We start from the raw sequence: 22,298 nt of genomic DNA, 5'->3' as shown, positions 1-22,298 counted from the left end.
ATGTTTCTCATCCCGAATGACGCTGGTTGCGAAAGCTCACCTTTGTTTTTGAGCTTGCTTACTTGAGAACAGCATGCTTCAATAGCAAATGACCGGCGATGACGAAAAGAGCTGAGCGCTAGTCCGACGCTTCCTTAGACACAACTCAAAGCAGCGCAGCGCAGGCATCAGTTCTGTTCGTTGAAGCTAGCTTCCCGCCATGTAGAGAAACGCGAAACAGAGAGACCCAGACGAGATTCATGATTGTGACTGAATGCGATTTCCCAACTAAGCATGGAGAGCCTGGTCGGGACTTTGGTGCCGGGACTGAGACAGCAAAGGCATGTAGTCAGTCAGCTTGAGAGAAAAAATAGAATAAAAAAAAGAATAAAAAAAAAACACACACACACACACACACACCCATTAAGTTAACTTAAGTTAAGTTACCACGTAACCAGACAGTAGTGATCTGCAAATGACGAAATCACACAGTTGCCGTCATCAAGAAGCAGTTGGTGGCAGTAGCGTACATAGAATAGAAGAAAGTTATATCACACGTGATATCACGCATGGAGTCCTTGTGTGTCTTTTTGATAGGCCTAACATTCTTTGGTAGACATTTTGTGTTAAACTTACATCTTTCTTAACGAGTCGTGAGTCTGTTGATGTGTCGCGCGCCCGACATGCAGGAGCTCCAAAGGAAGAAGGACCCTGAGTGAGCAAGTCGTGAGTGTTCCATAACGAGCACATGTCACCTTTGGCTGAGCTTTGTGGTGTCAATGAAGACCCGCATACTCTCTCACCTCAGGTTTTGTATGATCGAGACCCTGCTCTTCTTTCCATTCGAGGTCTCATCGACAGCTGATGATCTCAGTCTCGTGTCACATGCTTGCGAGCCATCACTATCGATATGCAGGACGCCAATGAAGAGGCCCGCCCATTGTTGGGCGAGGCATTAGCCAATAACCGACATGAAGCTGCCAGCATCTCTTCAAACTCGTCAAAACCATGGTTGGCCCGGACAGCTCATCACTTCAAGCACTACTGGCCGATCCTTCGCATTCTTGAAGTAGCTCTTCTCTGGGGTGCAGCAAATTATGGAGCGGTTCCTTCCTACCTTGATGGTCTCCGCAGCTACACATGCGCCTACGTCTACTCGACACGCCCAGGCCTGCTGCCCTCCCATCCGCATCCGAAGCTCCCTCACGATCGTGATAGACCATGCGCTGTCTCCGGAGTCGAGAGTCGCGTGGGGGTCGTTGTCGCTGTTGCCACCATGTTAAGCTTTGTGGTCTCGAGTATCAGCATGCTTTTCTATGGCCCTCGTCTGTCCAGATGGGGCCGCAAGCCAATGCTACTTGTCTCGCTCGCATCCAATATCATCAACTACATTCCCTTTGCACTCCTCCCGCTCGGATACCCCTTTGGCGACATTCCTTCTCAGCTCTTGATCAGCCCTGCAGCTTCGATGGTCGTCATTCTGCTCTGCAGCTTCCTCACTGGTCTCACAGGATTCACGGGCTTATTCTTGTGCGTCATGCGCGTTATGATCGTTGACGTAGCTCCACCGACACGCCGTGCAGTCGCTCTCAACTGGCTTATTAGTGCAACGCTGTGTGGGGCTTTCTTCGGCCCGCTTTTGGCAGCCTGGGCCCTCGACACCTCGGTCAAAGCCCGCACTCGCCTGATGCGCCAGCACCTGCTCTCCGTACCCTCGCCCTCCGTCTTCGAGCTTCCGTCGGACCCGACACCTCCCCCGATTCCAGGTACGCCACAGACGCTCTCCAAGCATGGCAATCCAGCAGCCCTCGTGGCATGCTGCTGGGTCTTTTTCCTTGCGATTGTATGGGTGGTACTGGTGGTTCCGGAGACCCAGCCGGCTACGGTAGCAGAATCAGTCGAAGACTCAGCATCGGCTTCAGACGTGCGAGACGGGAGCAACATGGGCTCTTATCAGAGCAGAGATTCGGTAGCAGTCTCGTCATCCCGTTTGCGCGCACATAAAGCGCTCGGTCCGCTGGTCATCTACCTTCCCCAAGTGACTCAAGACGGGCACAAAGACTATCGCCTGACCTTACTGGCGCTGGCAGGTGCTTTTGCCAACATTGGCACCAACGCGCTATCATACGTGGCTGTATTTGCCGGCTACAAGTTTGACTTTACGCCTGACGCCATCGGCCTTCTACTAGGTCTTATCGGCGCTACAAGAGCCGTCTGGCTGATCTTCGCAATTCCGCTCCTTGTCGTGTTCTTCGAGCGCACCATTCACAAACCAAGGCAGATCGCTTCCCTCTCTGCACAGCAGCTAGAAACGCTCGCAAAAGCTGGTCTCCAGGACCCCAACCTGAAGCAGGCTGACATTCTGGGGAATGAAGAGCCCGAAGATCACGCCAGACCGGAGCCGTTGGCCGCCGGCGAGCCTTTGCCTGCGAGCGCTGCACCAGCAGAAACGATCTCCGCTGTAGTGCTCTGGAGAGCATCTGTTGACATTGCTGTCGCCAAGATATCGTATTTTGCTGACATTGTGGGCTACCTTGTTGTCTTCATCTCTGCGGGCTTTTCAAACGCCGCTGCCATGATCAGTGGCACGCTCTTTCTGTCCTTTGGCGCGGGAGCGGGTCCGGCTGTCACGTCGGCTGCGATCGCTATCATTCAAGACCAACGACGAGCTGGTTATCGGTCCCTGCATCCTTCGCTTCATGCGTCACCTACCGACGATTGGCTGGCGGCCCTGTCCATCTCTGATAACATTGTCAATGGTCTCAGCCCCATCCTCATCAGCGTAGTTTACGGCTTGACCATCGAAACGGCTTTACCATCGACGTGCTTCCTCATCCCCACGCTAGGTTATATCTTTTCTTTTGGACTGATCGCTAGGGTCAAACATCGGTAAGATCGTTCTGAAGAGGATCTTGCTACCTTCCCCATTCTACAGCAAGTGTGAGTCGTGAATGCAACGCTTTGATGATCTCAGAGTTTCATGTGGATCCGACGTGCAAGAACGCAAGACACGAGAACACGAAAACATGCCATACGCAATCACGAATCACGAATTTGAGAAACAGTGTTAGACCCTGACGTTTTGAATTTCAGGCGTGGAGTTTGAGGCGCTGTTGGCTCGGGCTCGGGCGCGAATCACGACATTCACGAATAATGCGAAATATCTTGAATGCGAATGCGAATCGGGTGAATCGCCGCCAACCAAGCCTTCGTGCTTGGGTTAACCTCGCCTCGCCTTGGCTTGCCTCGCGATCAAGCGTGAAGTCACGAGTATTTCAAGTCGTGAGTTGCTGTCGCGATTCAGCTGTGAAGGCGAATTCGTGATTCGTGATTGATTCGAGAGTCTTTGTCGCTCCGAGCACGACCCTTTTTCACCTTAGCCTGTTTCTGTCCGTCGCCCGCGACATCCTTGCCAACCGCACTCGTGACTGCAGCTCACCGAATCACCAGCCAACAGGTGATTCGCATCCGTGATTGCTTCTCAACTTTACTGGCCATCCAACGCTCTCATCGTTCCGGGTCGTGTCATCACTATCCTTCCATCTTCATCACCACCCTCTAGCTCCATTGGTCGTACCGAGCACATCGCGATCTCTGCAAACTCCGCGTCCATCCCCTCCGCGTTTGCACGCCGCCACAATTGCTCGCTCCCTATTGCGCGCTGATCGAATCCCAGTGGCTCATGCTCTCAGCATCGGCTTGACCCTTCTCACTGTGCTCTCCGTTGTCTGGATTCGTATCATCCTGCTGGCATCAATCAATTTCAAGCTTCAGCACTCGGCGTCCGGTTCGCCATCATGGTAAGTGCTCGCTTAGCATCTTTTACATCGCTTCGATAATGTTTGGTCAGAACGATCGCTGACCTGATCGCTCTCCATGCTTCGCTTCTTTTCGCGTCTTCCTCACAGGCGACCCTCAACGTTAAGGATGCGCTCTCCTACCTGGACCAGGTCAAGGTCCAGTTTGCCGAGCACCCTGATGTCTACAACCGCTTCCTCGATATCATGAAAGACGTAAGTAGCAGAGTCGGTGCTTTGCGAAGACACATGCGCCGGATCATTTGCTGACCTCGCGCTGACATTTCCTCTTTCTGCACTTCAGTTCAAGAGCCAGTCCATTGATACTCCCGGCGTCATCGAGAGAGTCTCAACCCTGTTCCGCGGCCATCCTAGCCTCATTCAGGGCTTCAACACGTTCCTGCCTCCGGGTTACCGCATCGAATGCAGCTTGGATCCGAGCGAAAGCAATCTCATCACCGTCACTACGCCCACAGGCACCACCACGCAGACTCCAGGCGGCGTCGGCATCGCTGGCGCCATCAACCGCATGAGCGGAGCCTCGTCTGGTCCGCCTCCGGGGCCTAGGGGGCCTGGCGGTATGGGCATGATGCACGGCTCCGCGCCGCGACACGCTGAACAGCCTCCTTCGCACATGCATCCTCCTCCGCACTCTCATGATGGTCCTCCCGGCGCTATGCAGTACATGGGTGGCCCTCCCGGTCATTCCATGTCTCATGGTCCAGGCGGCGCCAGCTTTCCAGGCCCTGGCGGTCCTCAGCATCCCGGTCACGGTCCAAGTCCGGGTCCGGGTCCCATGGGGCCTGTGCCACCTCACCATGCCCATGGTCGTCCTCAATCACCCATGTCTATGGGCCCTGGTGGCGCCCCCCAAGGTGGAGCTGGTCCTGGCGCTCATGCGGGCCCGTCTGGACCGATGACGCCTGTCCAGGATCCCAAGCGTCCGCCTGTCGAGTTCAATCACGCCATCAACTATGTGAACAAGATCAAGCAGCGCTTCTCGCAAGATCCTGATACCTACAAGCAGTTCCTCGAGATTCTGCAGACGTACCAGAAGGAGCAGCGTCCCATCCACGACGTCTATGCACAAGTCACTGTCCTCTTTGAGAATGCAAAAGATCTCCTCGACGAGTTCAAGCAGTTCCTCCCGGATACCTCCGCCGGATCCCAGCCCAGTGGCGGCCTCTTCAACATGCTTGGCCAGGTCACTTCTGGTCTCGGCGGCAACGCTGCCGGGGCCCCAGCTCCTGGCGCCATACCAGGCCAGCAGGGCTTCAGAGGCGGTCCTGCAGATGCGCCCGACGCCAGTCGCAAGGCCGCCACTGGCGCGATCCCTGGCGCCCCAGGCGCGCCATCGTCCGGCTCGCGCAAGAAGCGCAGCGGCGCCAACGAGTCCGGCAAGCCCAGCTCCGGCAAGACCAAAAAGTCAAAGCACGGCCACAAGGCTGAACAGCGCACTCCTCCCCTTCGCCAAGAGCCCATGCCAGCTTCACCTACCTTTGCACACCCAGGACAGATGCACCACGTCTACGGTATCGATGGTATGGTCGCTGCCGAAGCTACTGGTCTCGTACCTCAAGGGACCGTGGTCAATGGCCTCTCCCTTGGTCAGCCGCAAGCTCCCCTTGCGACGCTCGACGAAGTTGCCTTTTTTGATCGCGTCAAAAAGCATATCGACGACCGCACCACCTACCTTGACTTCCTCAAGCTGCTCAATCTTTACACGCAGGATATCATCGATGTCAAGACGCTCGTCGATCGAGCCGCTCTCTTCATTGGCGGCAATCGCGAGCTCTTCGCCACATTCAAGGGTCTCTGCGGTTACGACATGGGCCGTCACGGCTGGCTTGACAACGAGGACCCCATTGTCGAGAATGTTCCCGCTCCGCTCCGTGAGAGGGTCGACCTCAACAATTGCAAAGTTTACGGCGCATCGTACCGCAAGCTGCCAAAGTCCGAGGTCAACCTGGCTTGCTCTGGTCGAGACCCCATGTGCTGGGAGGTTCTCAACGACAGCTGGGTCAGTCATCCTACGTGGGCTTCCGAGGGAGAAGGGTTTAACCCGCACAAGAAGAATCCGTACGAGGACGCGCTCTATCGGTCTGAGGAAGAGAGACATGAGTACGACTACCACATCGAAGCCAATCTGAGGACTATCGCGCTGCTCGAGCCCATCGCCGCGCGCATCTCGACCATGGACAACGAGGAAAAGGCCGCTTTCCGACTTAAACCTGGTCTCGGCGGACAGAGCAAGAGCATCTACCAGCGAGTCATCAAGAAGGTCTACGGTCGCGAGCAGGGTCTCGAGGTCATCAACGCGCTCCATGACACGCCATGTGTCTCGGTTCCCATCGTACTGCACAGGCTCAAGCAGAAGGACGAGGAGTGGAAACGAGCGCAGCGCGAATGGAACAAGGTTTGGCGTGAGGTCGATGCGAGAAACTACTACAAGAGTCTCGACCACCAGGGCGTCAACTTCAAGGCTTCCGACAAGAAGGCTATCACCGCCAAAGCTTTCATTGCCGAGATCGAGGCGCGAAAACTTCAGCAGCAGCAGCGCAGACTAAGCATGGATCCAACCCTGCCTCGCCCAAAGCCCCGTCACCAGCTCGTCTATGTCATGGATGACATGCACGTATTGACTGATGTTCTCAAGCTTGCATTCAGCTACCTCGACCGCGCTACGGGAAGCTACAGCTCCAGCGACCGAGAGAGGATCGAGGCTTTCCTGCGTGCCTTTGTTCCCAAGCTCCTCGCCATCGATGTCGCTGAATTTGAAGAGCTACTCAATGGCGACGTGGATCTGGACGAAGAGGATACCAAGAGCAATGCTGACGACGACACGAGAAGCGAAGGTACTGCTGCCGATGATGACACCGATGCTTCGTCCTCTGCATCTGGCTCGGCTGCCCGTCGGGGCAAGAAACAGGCTGCTGATCTGCGAAAGAAGATTCTCAAGAACCAAGCCGAGACATCAAAGCAGAACGATGACGGTGTAGAGGAGTCTGCAGATGCGACAGGCGCTGCTGCATCTGCCAATGCACGTGCCTCGAGCCCTACCATTGTCGCAGATGTCGATTCTGCGGCTGAAGCGCTGGCCAACCAGAACTCCAACACGGTCGCTCCAGCGGTTGCTTTGTCCGAGGATGTGGACATGGAAGATGCTCCCAAGGCTGCCGGTTCCACTGCAGATGCCGCGAACGAAGCTGCAGCAGATAAGCCAACAGGCTCAAACCCTGTAGCTGACCAGAGTGCTGCAGCCGATGCGACGAAGGCCGCTGATGCTCCCAAGGAGAGCGCAACAGAGGAATTACTTGATGCCGAAGAGCCTTCTGGCACGAAGGCTTCCACATGGATCAACACCGACCTCGATGCTACGTTTGACTCGCAAAAGGGTCACAATGTCAGCGTCCGCGACGTTGTCGAGGACCAAGATGGGTCGAACGCATCTGCTAGACCCGTCAACTTCTTCTGCAACAGCCAATACTTTGTTTTTATCCGCTTGCTGCAATTGCTGTACTCGCGCCTACAGAAGGTCAAGACTCTCGGCAACGAGATGGCCAACAAGCAACCTCTTCGGAGCAAGATAAATCCTCTAGCCATCGAACTCGGGCTCCAGGATGGTGGCAGTGGGCCAGCCGCAGTCGTGGGCGCAGCTGCCAACTCGTCAAGTCTAGGTCCTGTCGCACCCACCAACGAGGAAGCAGGTCTTACACTGCATCCTTCGCGCTATTATGACACGCTGCTCGACATGTGCGAAAAGCTGTTTGACGGCGACGTCGATCAAGGCACTTATGAGGAGAGCGTGAGATACATGTACGGAATCGAGGGCTATATTGTCTTCACCTTGGACAAAGTGATCGGTGCCATGATCAAGGTGGTGCAATTCCTCACCACCGACAGCAAGTGCCAAGAGATGCAGGCCATCATGGAAGCCAATCGTGTCAATGCACAGAGCACTCTCACCAGCTACCGACAGCAGATTGCTGACCGCATGGCTGCGGAGGGCTTGATCGGTAAGGATGAGAGCCTCTTCCGTCTCGAATGGGTGCCTTCCTCTTGCACTCTGCTAATTCAAATGCTGTCCAAAGACGACCTCACTTTAGACGACGCCAGGACGGCCGAACAGAGCTGGCTGCACTACATGTCGAGCTTCAGCCTATGGACCCCGACCGAAGGTCTTCCTGCCGAGGCACAGGCCCCGTTCATTAAGCGATCGCTCTCAGGTAACGGCACAACGGACAGCGATGCCAGTGAAGCACGTTACGTGACGAGGAGTGGGCTCGAGATTCGCATCTGCCTGCGCACTTTGAAGCTCTTCTTTGCACACGGCACCGAGGACGTCTTCGTTCGTATTCGAGCCAAAGAAGAGACGGACGAGCTTGATCGCAAGGCTGCCGTTGTCAGCAAGCGCCGAACGCGGCGATGGAATGAGTGGCTCTCGGCTCGGCGACAGGCGATCGACATCCCCAACGGATTCGCCGATGGCGTCGAGGAGGTCGCACAGGACGCTACTGATACCGCTGCTCCCAATGGCGCTGAGGTAGCGGCTGAAGCTACCGAGACCACCGTTGAGGCTTGAGTCCTTCTGCTTCGTTCATGTACTGCTAGTAGTGTCAGCATCTCTGCGGTCACTTTTTCTCCTTTCCCGTTTTGTATGAATCAAGAATCTTTCGTCCGTTTTGTATGACTCAAGAATCTTTCGTTATATATTGTAAGTGTCACAAGAGTTGTTGTTCTGAACGCCGAATGCAATAATTAATCACAGACCAGACACAGGGCATCCGCAACGAAGTGAGTCTCTGATGGTTTTATTTTTGGAGGGTGGATGACAGCAGCGGGTGTGGTGCTGTCAAGGCGATTGTACAAAGCGGCCAGCTCGATGAAGACGAGGTAGACAGCGTAAAAACCTGAGCCTACTCCAGGATGGGAGATAGGAAAAGCGTCAAGTGAGAAACAGAGGATGCAGAAAGCGGATCGTGGGGGCAAGTCTACTTCTGGTAGCTCCAGACGTTGCGGAGGACTGCAAAGGCGAGAATGGAGAGATGAAAACGAGGTCAGATGATCGTGTCAGACAATGGGCAAGAGATGCAGCGATCATCGAGCGGCGCGCGTGTCAACACTTGTGCATATCCAAACGTGGTTCCAGTTCAAGTTCCCATCTTTCCGAACTAACAGCTGTCGTAATAGGACAGGAATGTAGCAAAGGTCTGACTCTCTAGGGCCCACTGAAGGCGGAAGCTCCCTTGCGGGTGCCTGCCGGGCATTGAGATCTTAATCCGATGCAAGTTTTAATCTTCGCTCCTTTGAAAATGTTTTGGAATCCTGCGAATGGGCGTGTGATGCGCCTAGTGCAGACTGTCAAGGGCGGGAACGTCGGTCTGTAGTCCGCAAATTCTTTTCTTATCGCTTCTGTACTATGCTCATGTCCTTTCCTCCTTTGTGTCTGATCCACCCGCATGTGATATTGCTGCCCCAGTGCACAATGTGCGCGCGGTTGCTGCTGATGATCATCCAAGAATAGTTGAGCGCGAATCGGTGTTGTGATACTTACGACCCTCCTTCTGGGCAAGACGGTTAAGCGAGTCGTCACCCTCACCGAGCTGGCGAACGAAGCCAGACAGGGGGAAGTTGGTCGACTGGCCAGGAATCATGCGACCGTTGGCGTCGACGTCAGCGACGGCGATCTGGACGGAAGCGTGGTCCTTCGCCTCGATGATGCGGCCAGTGGCAGCGCACTTTCGGGGCACGTAAAGGTCGACAAGGTCACCCTGTAGGATTGACAAGAGTGTAAGCGATGGTGGTGTTGTGAATGTCAGTCAATTGCGCGTCGGCTGAAGGTATAAGCAAGCATCGGAACAACAGAGCAGCCGAAGAGCATTTCAGAGACAAGGTCGACGTAGGGATGCAGGGCATATAGGATAGGTCGAGACATCTGGACGATCAGACTAGTGACACTGCCTGCCTCGACGTTGGTCCCGCGAATGTTGCTGCTGCGCGGTAAAAGGTGAAACAGCACATACGGAAACAGGCGATGGTGTGAATGCAAGGTCCGAACTGCTGCAGAATTCTATCAACCACCAATCCGTGTCGAGCAATGCTGGCTGTGTTTGTCAGCTCTGGAACGTGTCGGTTGAATTTGAAGGCTCTCTGATCACGACGCCACTGCCGTACCTAGAAGCATGACCATGACCGTCAGCAGGAATGTACTACGTCAAGTATCTGGATGACTGGCTGCAAAGAAGGTTACATGACGACGTGATGGTGGAACGCTGGATCCGATGTCGATGCTGTGTGCTCTTCCATAATGCTGCTGCTGCTGCTGCTGCTGCTGCCGTGATGCTGCTTGTCGGTGGAACAATAGAGCAGCAACTTACGCGGTCGTTCTCCATTTTGACGATATGTTATGTGTGATGATGGTGAGGTCGAGATGGTGTCAATCGCTCTTCTCCAAGTACATTGGCTGGCCATACATACTCTTTCCAGCCTCTTTCCCTTCGAAATTGTCAGTTCAAGCTTCTCACAGTTTGTCGGTCTGGCTCTCAGCCAGACTTGGTAATTTTTCTCTTTGTTCCTTCGGTTCCGAGTTGAATTCTGCTCACGTGACTCCGATAGCTCTACTATACACAGACTCTAACACTATACTTTTATAACTAAAATTCTACGATTCACGATTCACGACTCACGCATGTTCATTTTCTATACTCTAACATTCTTGAACCTGGCCGCACCGCCAATCACGAATATCGTGAATCGTGAATGAAATTAGCGTGGGTGACATGCAAGCCGGATTAATTCACGATTGTGGCTTGATACTGTAAGTTATTCTCGAGGGTGCATTTTCCACTGGTCAAGGCCTGCCATAGGGTTGTACGGGAAGAGCTCTCTCTCCGAAAATGCCGTGAGTTCGCCGGTTTGGTGATAACTTAGAACGAGTCACGACTGGTGCCAAGCACAGGATCCGTGTCGGTCATTTCGAAGCGATAAGCCAAGCACTGCTACGGAAACATCCGATTCGTTCTTGGCGCTAGCCCAGGTAGCCAGCAATTAATCGTCCCCAAATAGTATTGGCCCAGCCGGCAAGACGTGACATGGTCGAAATGCAGTCATTCATGATTGGTGAGAGGTGTTCGCAGAGACGTACATTGGGACCGGTGTAGCGACCTTTTCGATCAAGATTCCATTCGTGATAGACAGCTAACTTAGTTAGGTTGTCGCCCGCCGACTCGGGCGGAGACTTGAGAGGGGTCGAGCATCGGTTCGTTGAGTTCTCAATCCAAACTCATTTTTGAGAGTTGCGAAAAGCCTGACTGTAGTATAATACAACCTCAAGGGCAATTCAAGATAAGTGACAAAGTCGGCCAGCAAGAGTGACGCTGTCTTCCTATCGAATCGTGAATGGAACGTGGGAGCTCACCTGCACGTAAAGCGACGTGGACCGAAGGTGCCTCACGTCGAATTTTCAATTGCCCCGCATTTGTCATCTCCCGTGATGTCGGCTTGCTCCGCGCGGCTATCTCCACTCGCAGCCATACAGTACAGTCTGTCACATGCACATTCACGATTCGTGATTCGTGATTGGGGTGGTGCACGGCACTATCGTCTACTGTTAGGTTTGGGTTGAGGGTCCGCATCGTCCTGATTCATGATGCACTCACTCACTCTTGGCGTCTCTTCCGTCATCACCCCACAATTTTGGTTCGGTTTTACTGGCTACATCGTTCGGTGCTACCTAGCTCATGTAAAGCTCCTTGGAGGTGCGTTCGCTGTCAACATGCAGGGTCAAGGTGGGGTTTGGGCCTTACTTCGTCTGTAAACGGTGCGAGTGGTAAACGCGAACCCACTCTCATGCCAGGCGAGACTCGAACTGGTTCACCCGGACTGCGTCTCTATGAACCCCCTCCCCCGCGTCGTATACCCCGCACTGATCGGTCGCTGATGTTGAATCTATATAACCATGAAGGTATGCGCATTCCCATTCGTTCATCAATCTCCACCTTCATCCCACATTCACATCAACATGTCTTCCGCCAACAGAGACACTCACAACTCCTCGCCGTATGATGAGAAGACGCGCGTCAAGGGTGCCGACGACACCATTTTCTCGACCGTGTCTCACGGCGAAGTATATGATTCGATCGACGGCGAGGGCTTTCCAGCCGATGTCGATGAGAAGAAACTCATGAGGAAGATCGACTTCAAGCTCATTCCGTGGCTCTGTGTGCTCTATCTCATGAGTTTTCTTGACAGATCAGCGATCGGCAATGCTCGTCTCTATGGACTCGAGAAGGAGCTCAACCTCACCAGCCAGCAATACAATCTCGCTCTAACTATCTTCTTCTTCCCGTACGCCCTTTTTGAGGTGCCCTCCAACATCTTGCTCAAGCGTCTTCGCCCTTCGATCTGGTTCCCTGTCATCACCATGCTCGTTGGCGTATGCATGGTTTCTCAAGGACTCGTTCGCAATTTCAAAGGCCTCCTCATCGCCCGATTCTTCCTTGGCCTCACGGAAGCTGGACTTTTCCCTGGCTGTAACTTCCGTAAGTTTTTCACACATACTGTGCCGTTCGAACCCGTCCACTGACCATCATGTCATTTGATGGGCTCCCCTTTGTTTTGACGTCAATTAGTGCTGTCCGGATGGTACAAGCGTTCCGAATTCGGTCTCCGTGCCTCGGTGTTCTTCTCCGCCGCAACTGTTTCTGGAGCCTTCGGAGGTCTCCTCTCCTTTGCGATCAACAAGATGGACGGCGTTGGTGGATACAGTGGGTGGCGTTGGATTTTTATTTTGATCGGCCTAGTGACGTGTCTGGCTGGTGTTCTAAGCTTCTGGCTTTGCGCTGACTTTCCTGACACGAGCAAGTTCCTCAGCGAAAGCGAACGAAGGGCCGTGATTTATCGACTGCAGCAAGATCAACAGTTTTCAGCTGCAGGCGAGACGTTCAGGTGGAACAATGTCTTCAAGGCTTTCGTGGATTGGAAGTTGTGGGCCGGAATGGGCGCCTATATCGGTTGTGTTGGCCCGCTCTATGCGTTCAGTCTATTCACCCCTACCGTGGTCAAGTCGATCAATCCTAGGTGGTCTTCCAATGTCGCCAACCTCATTTCGATCCCTATCTACATTGTTGCATGTCTCGTAACGGTCATCGTCGGCTTCATGGCCGATCGAACGTCACGAAGGACGCTCTACTCGATTGTCCTCTCAGTGATTGGCGTAATCGGTTACGTGATTCTGATTTCCAACGACGCAAAACGCAACCCTTCGTTGTCCTATGCCGCCGTCTATCTCGCTTCAATTGGAATCTACCCGATGATCCCCAACAACATCGCGATCGTCGCTAACAACAGCGAAGGCGCATACGTGCGATCCGTCATCACCGGCGTCGTCATCTCATTCGGTAACATCAATGGCGCCGTCAGCTCCAACATTTATCCCAAAAGCTCCGCTCCTCGGTTCATCATGGGTCACGCCATCGTGCTCGCCTACATTGTCATTGGCATCCTTAGTAACGTCGCCTTCTACTTTGGTCTTCAGTACGAGAACCGACAGCGCGAAGCTGGTAAGCGCTCCGAGACCATCCTTGCCGACGATCCCGCCATGCTTGCCTCAGGCAAGGATCTTCAGACTGAAGCTGCTCGAATCAGAGCCCAGGAGATCCAGCAGGCCAGTGCGTTCCGCGGACTTATGCGCAGACTGCATATGGGAGGCGGAGGAACTTACGCAACCCGCGAGGAAGCTCAAATGCTCAAGGGTGACCAGATCAGTTCGTTCAAGTATCGCTGGTGATGCACACTTTTGTTATCTTGTGAACGAAGAGCGTCTTAAGCAGAATATGATTCTATTACATAGAAAGCGCGCCCCTGGCCGATACCTTATACCCATGGAGAAGCGGTTTTCCAGTATTCTCGTCTTCCCGCCTTCCCTTACTACCGCTTGAGACAGACTCCAACCCGGAATCTCAATAAAGACAGGCAAGGTGGGAGGCAGGATGTGACCTTTTCCGATGGCTGGTCTTCTGTGCGAGGATGTCTGCTCACCAAGTTAGCGAAAAAGAAAGAGGAAGACTCAAGCGCCCAGATCCGGATCCCTCTGGTCTGGAATCCGGATTTAAAAGAGGATGCAAGCCGACATTTCGACGGTTGTCTGCATAAGCACTTTGATCCTCTGTGTTGGCCTGGTGTGAGGCTGCTAACGTGGCAGTCGCCATTGGCGATCCCGCAGATTTCGATCCAAGAGTCATCACTCAGACTGTCGCTCGCAAGCGTCACGATCGCGTCCATGGAGTCCGTAATAGTGAAGACCGCAGGCGCCGCAGCCCAGCTGGGACCTGTAGCAATACAGCAGCCGGCCCGTCTGAATCACAGAACCTCAAAATGACAATCAATGTGCACATACCCAATCACTGAGTAGCACGTGAAGGATCAGAAGCCGACGAATCACGAATTGAGCTCCACGATTAGATTCCCTTGTTCGATTGCAATGCGGAAGGGGACGCGATACAGACCCAAAGTCAAGACGAATCACAAAAAGTAAATATGCACCTCACTGGAAGCATTTCATGAGGTCCTCGACGTCGTCCTTCGAGCCGAGGAAGACGGGGCAGCGTTGGTGAATGCTAGTGGGCTGAATGTCGAGAATTCGCTGAGTACCAGTAGTCGCCAGGCCACCTGCCTGTTCGGTGATGAATGCCATCGGGAAAGCTTCGTAAAGCATGCGGAGCTTGCCGTCTTTGCTCTTCTTGTCGCTTGCATAGATGAAAATACCGCCGTACAACAGCGTACGGTGGACGTCGGCAACCATGGATCCGATGTAGCGGGCAGAGTAGGGCTTGGCGCCTTCGCCCTTGGGGTACTTGATGCTGTCGAGATACTTGAGCACAGGCTCGTAATAGTACATGCTGTTGCCCTCGTTGACCGAGTAGATCTTGCCGCGGCTTGGCAGGCGGATGTTGGGGTGCGTGAGGATGAATTCACCAATCTGGTTGTCGAGCGTGTAGCCGTTGACGCCGTTACCAGTGGTCAAGACCAGGTTGGCCGACGAACCGTACATGCAGTAACCAGCAGCAACCATCTCGCGGCCAGGTCGGAGCACATCCTCAAGCGTGCCCTTGGAGCCTTCCTTCACAAGGTAGATACCAAAGATAGTGCCGATATTGACACCGGCATCAATGTTGCTGGATCCGTCCAGAGGGTCGAAAACGACGCAGTACTTGCCCTTGGTCGACTCAAAGGTACCGCCTTCCTCCTTCTCACCGACAAAGATAGCCTCGTCATCCTCTTCCGATACCAGAACTGCAGTCTTGCCCGAAGCCCGCAACGCGTTGATCATGATCTCATTGGAGAGAACATCAAGCTTTTTCTGGTCCTCGCCCTGTACGTTGGTGTTGCCAGCGGCGCCGATGAGGTTGATTAAGCTGGCCTTTCGCACGTTGCTCTCGATAAATTTACTGTGTGCGATGCATCAGGTAAACGGCCATTTCAGAGTCAGCGTGAACTTGTGCTTGATGAATGTGTTGATGCTCAGGAGCAGGTACTTACCAGGTGGTCTGCAGTGAGCTAAGTAGGATGGTGAGGTCGCCGCTAGCAGCACTTTCTGTCCTGAGCTTGAAGCCCTCGGTCAGGACATGGCGTGTGAGTGTGATGATATCGGTCGCGGGAGGAGAGTAGTCTTCGGCGCCCATCTTGTCTGATTCGTGTTTGTGAGGTCGGTCGTTTGTTGATAGGCGGTGTCTTGAGATGTTCTTGGGAGCGGTGATGATGGTTGAACACCAGGATGCGCAGGGTTGGCAATTGAACTCTTGGAGTCGGTGGAGGCTGAGCCACGGCTCTTGCTTCCGACTGGGTCCGACTCTATGTTGAAGCTGCACTGTTTCTGGCCCCAGAGCATCGATCGAGCGAGCTCTGTGGGACGGTTTGCTGTTGCAGCCCGGCTAATCAATTATTCGCACGAACTCTCACACGCACAGAAGTCTCCACTGCCGAAAGCGGACCGCTGCCTGAAAGGCGGGCTGGGCAAGGGTCCCAGCAGACTCGTCTTTGACGCGTCCATGCAATTTCGTGGGGTTCGCAGTGTGGAGTTGAGCGGAGCGGTTGAAAGCCGCTCGAGTCGTTTTAACCGGAAACTACCGGATCAGGCGGCCTCAACCGAATCACCCTTGATCCACGCACATCACCCGATTCACCCATCTAATCACGAATACGACTTTGGCCTTGACCGGCCTCGACCTGGTATTCTTTCCTCGCTTTGTTCAGTGTCTTTGATCGTCGAGCTGTACAAAGTGTGTGAACAGGGAGAACGATTCGCCGGCTGCGTCGTTTCAGCGGATTGTTGAGCGTTGAATTGGTGATGACGACTCTTCTATCCACAATCGCAGCCGGAAGACCTGAATAGACAGCAAAGCGGTTGGGAGTTCAGGTCCGGGTTATCTTGGTGCTGGAGCCGTACAGGCTGGGGTTCTGTGATGCGTGTTTGCCTGCAGACCTGCGGATCTTTCCTTGTAATCTTGAATGTCGGAGCTGCCTCGCTTGCAGATCGTGTACAGGTCCGGTTGGTGTGTCTTAAATCGGCGATACAGGTAAATCCAGGGTTAAGTCAAGTCCCACCCTGATCGAGCTATGAACCTGTTTCTTGGGTTCATCTTTTTGCAGCGAGAATACTCGGTCGTTTCGTAAAATTCTGTCAAAAAGTCAACCACAATATCCTAATCCAAATGGATCGGCACACGGCACCAGATCGGGAGATTCAACTTCCATCTGCCAGCAGCTGACATGTTTCGTCAGATGTGTCAGGGTACAGTCCTCGCTCGACACACCCTGTATCCTACATCGACACAGCTCACCCTGCACTCGATGCCAAGCGCCGTAGCAACAAGGGGTCGCTCAGAGACACAGCGAGTCACCAATAGCGCAAACTGTCGTCAATTCAATACAGGGCATCGAGGTATGCAGGTAGAGAACTAAAACAACGAAAGAGTAAACTGCCCACAGTGTTATCGTGTTGACCAACCACGTCCATTGTCTCCTGTCCCAGCTGCAGGGTTGCATGCTCATACGTCTCCAGTTCCAGTACAGTCTAGTAGCAAATACGGCCTTGCTGGTCACATAGTAGGCATAGCATAGACACGCCCAAAAGCCTATCATGTATGCAGAGCGCCAGTTCAGCTAGCGTTGCCGCCAGAGCAGGCGTCCACCGCAGCCTTTCCCGAAGAGCATCGTAACCCTACCGAAGATAAGTGCCTGCCACGGTTGAACGAGATTCTCTCCCACGCTCTTGCTTCACTCCAGGACGACTACGATGACGTCCTTGTCCGGCGCCTTGGCCCACCACAGGCTGGCGAAGCAGCCGATGAGAGACACAAACCGCTGTTGAGCAACAACCAAGCCGATGAGCCGGCTACCCCAGAAAACAGGACTGCGGCTTTCTAGAACAGTCAGTCACACAAAGTCGTGGGCCCGTCATCTCCTCGTCATGAAACGACAGCGACTGTGCGCAGACAGAGACAGAGCCGAGCCCAGAAACGGCCAACACTGAATGGTCCTTCTCGAGAACGAGGCTGGACGACGCTTCCTTCTGTACTTCCTCCATCTCAACGTTTTCGCACATCTTGACTTTTGCTCTTCGTCGTTTGCAAGCCTCTTCTTTTCACTTCATCACTCAGGCTCGATTTTCTTCGACCTCATTTTCGCAGCTCTCTCTTTTCCCACGTCTTTCTTGTCCCACCTGTCTTGCAAATCTCGACTGGTTCGAACTTTGCTCGACGCTTTGCCAAACCAACACTCGCTACAATTATTGCCCTCAGTACTGGGATCTTCTTGCCGACCGGATCACCAGTGGACCCCTAGCCATCCTCGACGAAGCCACTGATTGTTTACAAAGCGGCAAAGGCGGTGTAAGATCCTAACTTCAAAGTCCTACACAGGGTCTATTGTTTGTGGAGCTTTGTACACGAAGCCCCTTACAGCCACAGCCAGGTCTCTTATTGACTGAGCCGCTCACACTGTCTCCGCACTGCACAAGACTCTGGAAGCCTTGGCCAAACGTCTCGCGACCCAATCACCGCCACTCTTCTACGGAACACCTCCCCCGATATCTGACTAGCACCGCCCTTCTTTGCCCGCCCTTCCGACCGCCATCTGACCCGACCTGACTGAACTGCTACGACCGAGACACCACATACAGACACAAACAGAAAGCTACTAGATAGGGAAAGAGAGAAAGCAAGCGAAACCGAGTAGAACTGACTTCGAGAACAAGAGTCTTCGTAGTTCAAAGAAGCAGCGCTAGCATACACGCATCGCCCATCTCCCATCTCCCATCTCCCATCTCCCATTCTCAACCAATCTCTTGCTGATTTCCTCGATCTCAGATCGCATACCTTGACTCTCTTGGAACCGCTCTTGCCGGACATTGATCATCCGTCTTAGTGCATCTCCACACCACACAAGGTGAGTACAATCGAAACGTGTTCCTATCTCGGTTGGGGGCAGCCGTGAGTTCCAGCAGTCATGCGAATTTCAACGTCGTCCAGCCTCAGATTTGTCATGCAAGCAGTTTAGGGTTCATAAGCTACGTCGGAGAGGCGCGCAAAAGCAAGTGGGACCTGCATGAAGCCTGTCCGACGCTGTGCCTTGTGGCATCTCGGTTCCAAGTTGGCTCTTTGCAGCCAGCATGCCATCGAGTGGTGCCGAAATTGCCACGAGCTTGCAGTGGAATCACACTGCCGTTTTGCTGGCGCCATTGTCATCGTCCGCGTGGCAATGACATGGATCGCAATGCCGCCTCGGCCAAGACGTCGCGTGGGCATTCAGCGGAATTCGAATCGAGAAAGGAAGAATAGAACATCAGCGTTCTGGCCATGGGAAAATGAAAAGCCTCGTGGCCTTTCTGCTCCCGCCCTTTCCTGATGCTCTAGTGCTTGGCGCCTCTCTCGGGTTGCTGTTGTCGTCCTGCTCTTCACTGCTCTTCCCGCCGGCTACCACGTCGAAGTTGACAGAACTCCAGAACCAATCGGCCTTTAGCTTGCATGCTATGTAGTTCCTGCCTCGAACTGGATTCTGTTCGGTGACGAGCGCAGCCTCATCGCACGATAGAGCTGCGAGCGCGCGAACGAGACATGGCACCTGACGAGCGTGCTGCCTGTCACGATCGCAGTGGATTGTGATACAAGCCATTGCGATACAGCACGTGTAGTACTGCTCGACGAGTTTAGTTAGATCTGGGTGCCATCTGCACCGAAATCAAGGTCCTGCGAATGTGGATCGAACAAGGCAGCGTAGGGCTTGCGGAAGAACGAGATGCGAACAGATCTAGCTCAGAGTGGCAAACTTGGACCTGCAGACCGTCGGGCTTTGAACGGGACAAGGCCTGATTCAATGGTGTTCTTTAAATTCAAAGGGCGTATGAACCGTAAATTCGTACTCCGTCAGTACCTCTGCGGCTGTCACAGTCTCTTGACGGCATTGCGTCTGAAACGAATGCCTCGATCATCTCTGGGTCTGAGCATAACAGGTGCTCAGTCGAGGGTTGCTCGGCGAGTACTCTAAAACGACTGCTCGGCGTGCCTGGTTTTGATCTTCTTCCAGCCACGGCAGCTTACTTGTCCACGCTTTGGATTGTGGCTGCTCCCAGGCTCTGTGGCTTCTCTCTCTAGGCCATGCCCACGTCTTACCTGATCCGCCACACAGCACATCATTGTCAACGCCTCGCTAACACGTTAGGTGTCCCAAATGCCGGTAGCGAGGCGGCGAAGCTGCGCCACCGTTCTTTGTAATCCGCTGCTTGATACCGTAGTCGAGCCCTAACTCAAATGGGAGTCTCGCCGGTGAAGCTTTGAGGATTCAGAAGCCGGGCTTTGGACGGGCCGACTGGCGTCTACCCGTTGGACCTGGTTCCTAAAGGCTGTCAAACCAAGCATTGAACCTTGGCGACGCAGCAGCAACGTTGGGCCAAGAAGAGAAAAGAAAGAATTTCGATTCGATTCTGTTCGCGGCTCCGAGCTTCGAGACCAACACTTGGTGTATCTGGCGAGCGACGCGTGTTGGGGTTGCGCGACGCGTCGATGTCCGTTATGTTGGAGCTGGCGGTGGCAGCGCGGGGACCAATGTTGTTTGCATCGTCGTCAATGCTCAATCGTTTCGGATTTCGAAGCGTCTGAACATCGACGGTATGCTCGTTCTGCTGGTAACGCTTTGCATCGGTCATTGCTCCATCTTGGAGCCGATGAGATCAAGCATGTTCCCGCTGCCGATCTACCGTGAGTAGCAGGTCTTGCCATTTGGATCGATTCCTTAACATCGATGCGGAATCGATCCAGGCTCGGCGACATGCCAACACCACCAAAGGACGGCATCGAGCTCGTCGGGAGGCGGGGAGGCCAAAGGGGGGAATGCCAGTCGCACTTTGTTCGTAGCGATCGCAGGCGCTGCACCTTCAGACCTTGCTTGCAAACCTTGCTTGCAAGACGGGGTTGGAATGAAGAGATGCAAATCGTGCAGACAAGTCTGGAAGGAGAAAAAGATAAAATAAAACTCGAGGTGCTGATGGCACTGCTCTTAGGACGCTGCATGGACTGCGTTGCTCGCAAACAAGCCCGAGAAGCTTATCTAACTTAGTTGGAAGCTGAGAGAGCGCTTCAGAGTCTAAGCGCTGCAGCTTGTCAGTTTGGACTTGGACTGCACTCGATTTTGGCTTCATTTTTCGATTTCTCGATGGAGTGCAGCAAGCAGGCCAGATTGCCTGTTCGAGTACAAGCAGCGCGCTCAGGGTCTGCGTTGCTAAAAAACTGAAATTCTTTATCGAGCCTCGGCAGGCCATTCAGCCAATGCCAGGAATTTCGAATTTTGCGCTCGCTGGCTCTCTCTCTCTCTCTCTCGTTCTCACACACCCCTCCAGCGCTTTCGCTTTCGTGCTCCCAAGTTTAAGCCCTTGCTGTTGGCCGTTGATCGAAGATTGCATCGTGCTTGCATCCTTTGTCTCTGTTGGTTCAGGCCTCGGTGTCTCACTTGAGCCCGAGTCCAGCATGCTTCTTGCTTGCTTGCTTGCCTGCCTGCCTGCGAGACGCTCGGGTTTGCCCACGCTCGCGGCCCGAAGATGCCCTTTTTCAATCAGTGTTGCTGCTTTTCCACCGTCGAACCTTGTTGGAGCTGTCAGACTATGTCGGAGCTAGCCTAGGTCCCTTCTCCGCCTCGGTGTTGCAGACCGCCCTCTTGCCATCCTCTCACTCTCTGCTGCTCTTATCCACGCCTCGCTGGGCTAACATGTTTAGGCAGGAATCAGCAACGTCTTTCTTTGCGAGCCTGCACCGTAACCCATTTCCTCAATATGTCCATCTCGATGGCGCCTCTCATGCGGATCAGGGATCGTAGAGCCCCGAAGTGCGAATTTCTTCTCGTCACCTCGGCCTGTTTCCCTAGTCTGACAAGGGGCTGGCATGTGGTTTGGCTTAGGATCGAACTTTGGTACCGAGCCGTCCGATGCCTTTGGTGCAAAGAGCTCTTGCGGCTCCTCGATGTTGCTGCTGCCAAGTCTGATCCGTCGTGCTTGTTGTTTCAAGGTAATGGCGATCACGCGAACAAGGCTGAATCAGTCAAAGGCAAGGGGCAGCCAATGCGATCTTGACATGATCCTGTAACCTGACCTGCGTTGGAATGGCATGCGACGGGCAAGGGGCAAAGGGGCTGATGGACTGCTGTTACAACCAGCATCTTGAGTGCCTCGCTTGCTGACCTGCGAAATGCTGGCTACAGGTTATCATGACGTTCCGCCTCGCTTGACGCGCATTTTCCCACCCATCCTTTTCCTGGTGCATGCGGAGAGTTGTACAGTGTGCATCCTAGCCCAGGTAAAACGCTCGCGGCCTAGCTTCTATGCTTGCGGCTGCCGATGCTGCACCTGCCTCTCTGCCTGTGCGCTGTCGCGCCTTGGCTCGCAGGCCTCGCTTGTCACTGATTCCGTGCTGCAGCTTGCACCTCGGCTAGAGCGCTTCATTCCCTCTCACCTGCATCTCGGACCTGTCAAGCAGGCGTGCATGTGGTACCTCCCTGCTCGTCCATTGCACCACGTCCTCTACTCTCCTGAACTGCGATCAGGCGTCCTTTTCCCACAGCGTTCTGATGCCTGCGTGCCTGGCTCCCTTCATTGGGCTTACCTAGTACCGTCCTAGCATCTGCATCGATCCATTTCGACAGTTCAAGCCTTTGGTTGGTCCGGCGTTGAGCTATTAGCTGCGGTTTTGCTTCACCAATCTTTCGCCTTCGCCGAAGCATCTCGTCAACTCTGTTTCAGTTTGACGTTCGCTCTTAGCGTCGCGACATGCTGAATGCTGCTGGAATGCCTGCTTCTTGGTTTCGAGTGGACAACTGGTTGCCATTGTCCTGCATTTACATGCTTCTTACCCGAGTCGAGCCCCTTCCATAGCAGCCGCTCATCGACAGCCCCTTCGCCTACTTGAGGATTGCTTCTCCTGACACCTGTCTTTCCTCTTTCTCTCTGTCTTTCTTCCTCGCCTCTCTCTGCTGCCGTGC

At 53.9% G+C, this 22,298-nt stretch overlaps 5 protein-coding genes across 5 annotated transcripts; 3 read left to right on the top strand and 2 right to left on the bottom strand.

The window, feature by feature from the left end:
• Window positions 1-889: 889 nt before the first annotated feature.
• UMAG_11718 (uncharacterized protein) lies at window positions 890-2,872 on the top strand (the record flags this gene model as incomplete). Its single annotated transcript, XM_011390927.1, has 1 exon — window positions 890-2,872. The coding sequence occupies one exon, from the start codon at window positions 890-892 to the stop codon at window positions 2,870-2,872; it is 1,983 nt and encodes a 660-aa protein (XP_011389229.1).
• A 904-nt stretch (window positions 2,873-3,776) lies between these two features.
• UMAG_11717 (transcriptional regulator SIN3) lies at window positions 3,777-8,358 on the top strand (the record flags this gene model as incomplete). The annotated part of the gene is made up of 3 exons (XM_011390926.1): window positions 3,777-3,779; window positions 3,888-3,992; window positions 4,081-8,358. 3 exons carry the CDS (start codon window positions 3,777-3,779, stop codon window positions 8,356-8,358), a joined length of 4,386 nt encoding a protein of 1,461 aa, XP_011389228.1.
• A 409-nt stretch (window positions 8,359-8,767) lies between these two features.
• Window positions 8,768-10,168, bottom strand: UMAG_11716 (40S ribosomal protein eS21; the record flags this gene model as incomplete). The annotated part of the gene is made up of 3 exons (XM_011390925.1): window positions 8,768-8,799; window positions 9,331-9,547; window positions 10,154-10,168. The coding sequence occupies 3 exons, from the start codon at window positions 10,166-10,168 to the stop codon at window positions 8,768-8,770; spliced, it is 264 nt and encodes an 87-aa protein (XP_011389227.1).
• Window positions 10,169-11,796: 1,628 nt separating this feature from the next.
• UMAG_02704 (uncharacterized protein) lies at window positions 11,797-13,563 on the top strand (the record flags this gene model as incomplete). Its single annotated transcript, XM_011390773.1, has 2 exons — window positions 11,797-12,316; window positions 12,407-13,563. 2 exons carry the CDS (start codon window positions 11,797-11,799, stop codon window positions 13,561-13,563), a joined length of 1,677 nt encoding a protein of 558 aa, XP_011389075.1.
• Window positions 13,564-14,319: 756 nt separating this feature from the next.
• UMAG_02703 (putative fructose 1,6-bisphosphate 1-phosphatase) lies at window positions 14,320-15,457 on the bottom strand (the record flags this gene model as incomplete). The annotated part of the gene is made up of 2 exons (XM_011390772.1): window positions 14,320-15,223; window positions 15,315-15,457. The coding sequence occupies 2 exons, from the start codon at window positions 15,455-15,457 to the stop codon at window positions 14,320-14,322; spliced, it is 1,047 nt and encodes a 348-aa protein (XP_011389074.1).
• Between the last annotated feature and the right edge of the window lie 6,841 nt (window positions 15,458-22,298).

This window comes from Mycosarcoma maydis, chromosome 6 (assembly GCF_000328475.2).
Source record: "Mycosarcoma maydis chromosome 6, whole genome shotgun sequence".
In the NCBI taxonomy this organism is placed as follows: Eukaryota; Fungi; Basidiomycota; class Ustilaginomycetes; order Ustilaginales; genus Mycosarcoma; species Mycosarcoma maydis.
This window is presented reverse-complemented; position numbering and strand designations above follow the sequence as displayed.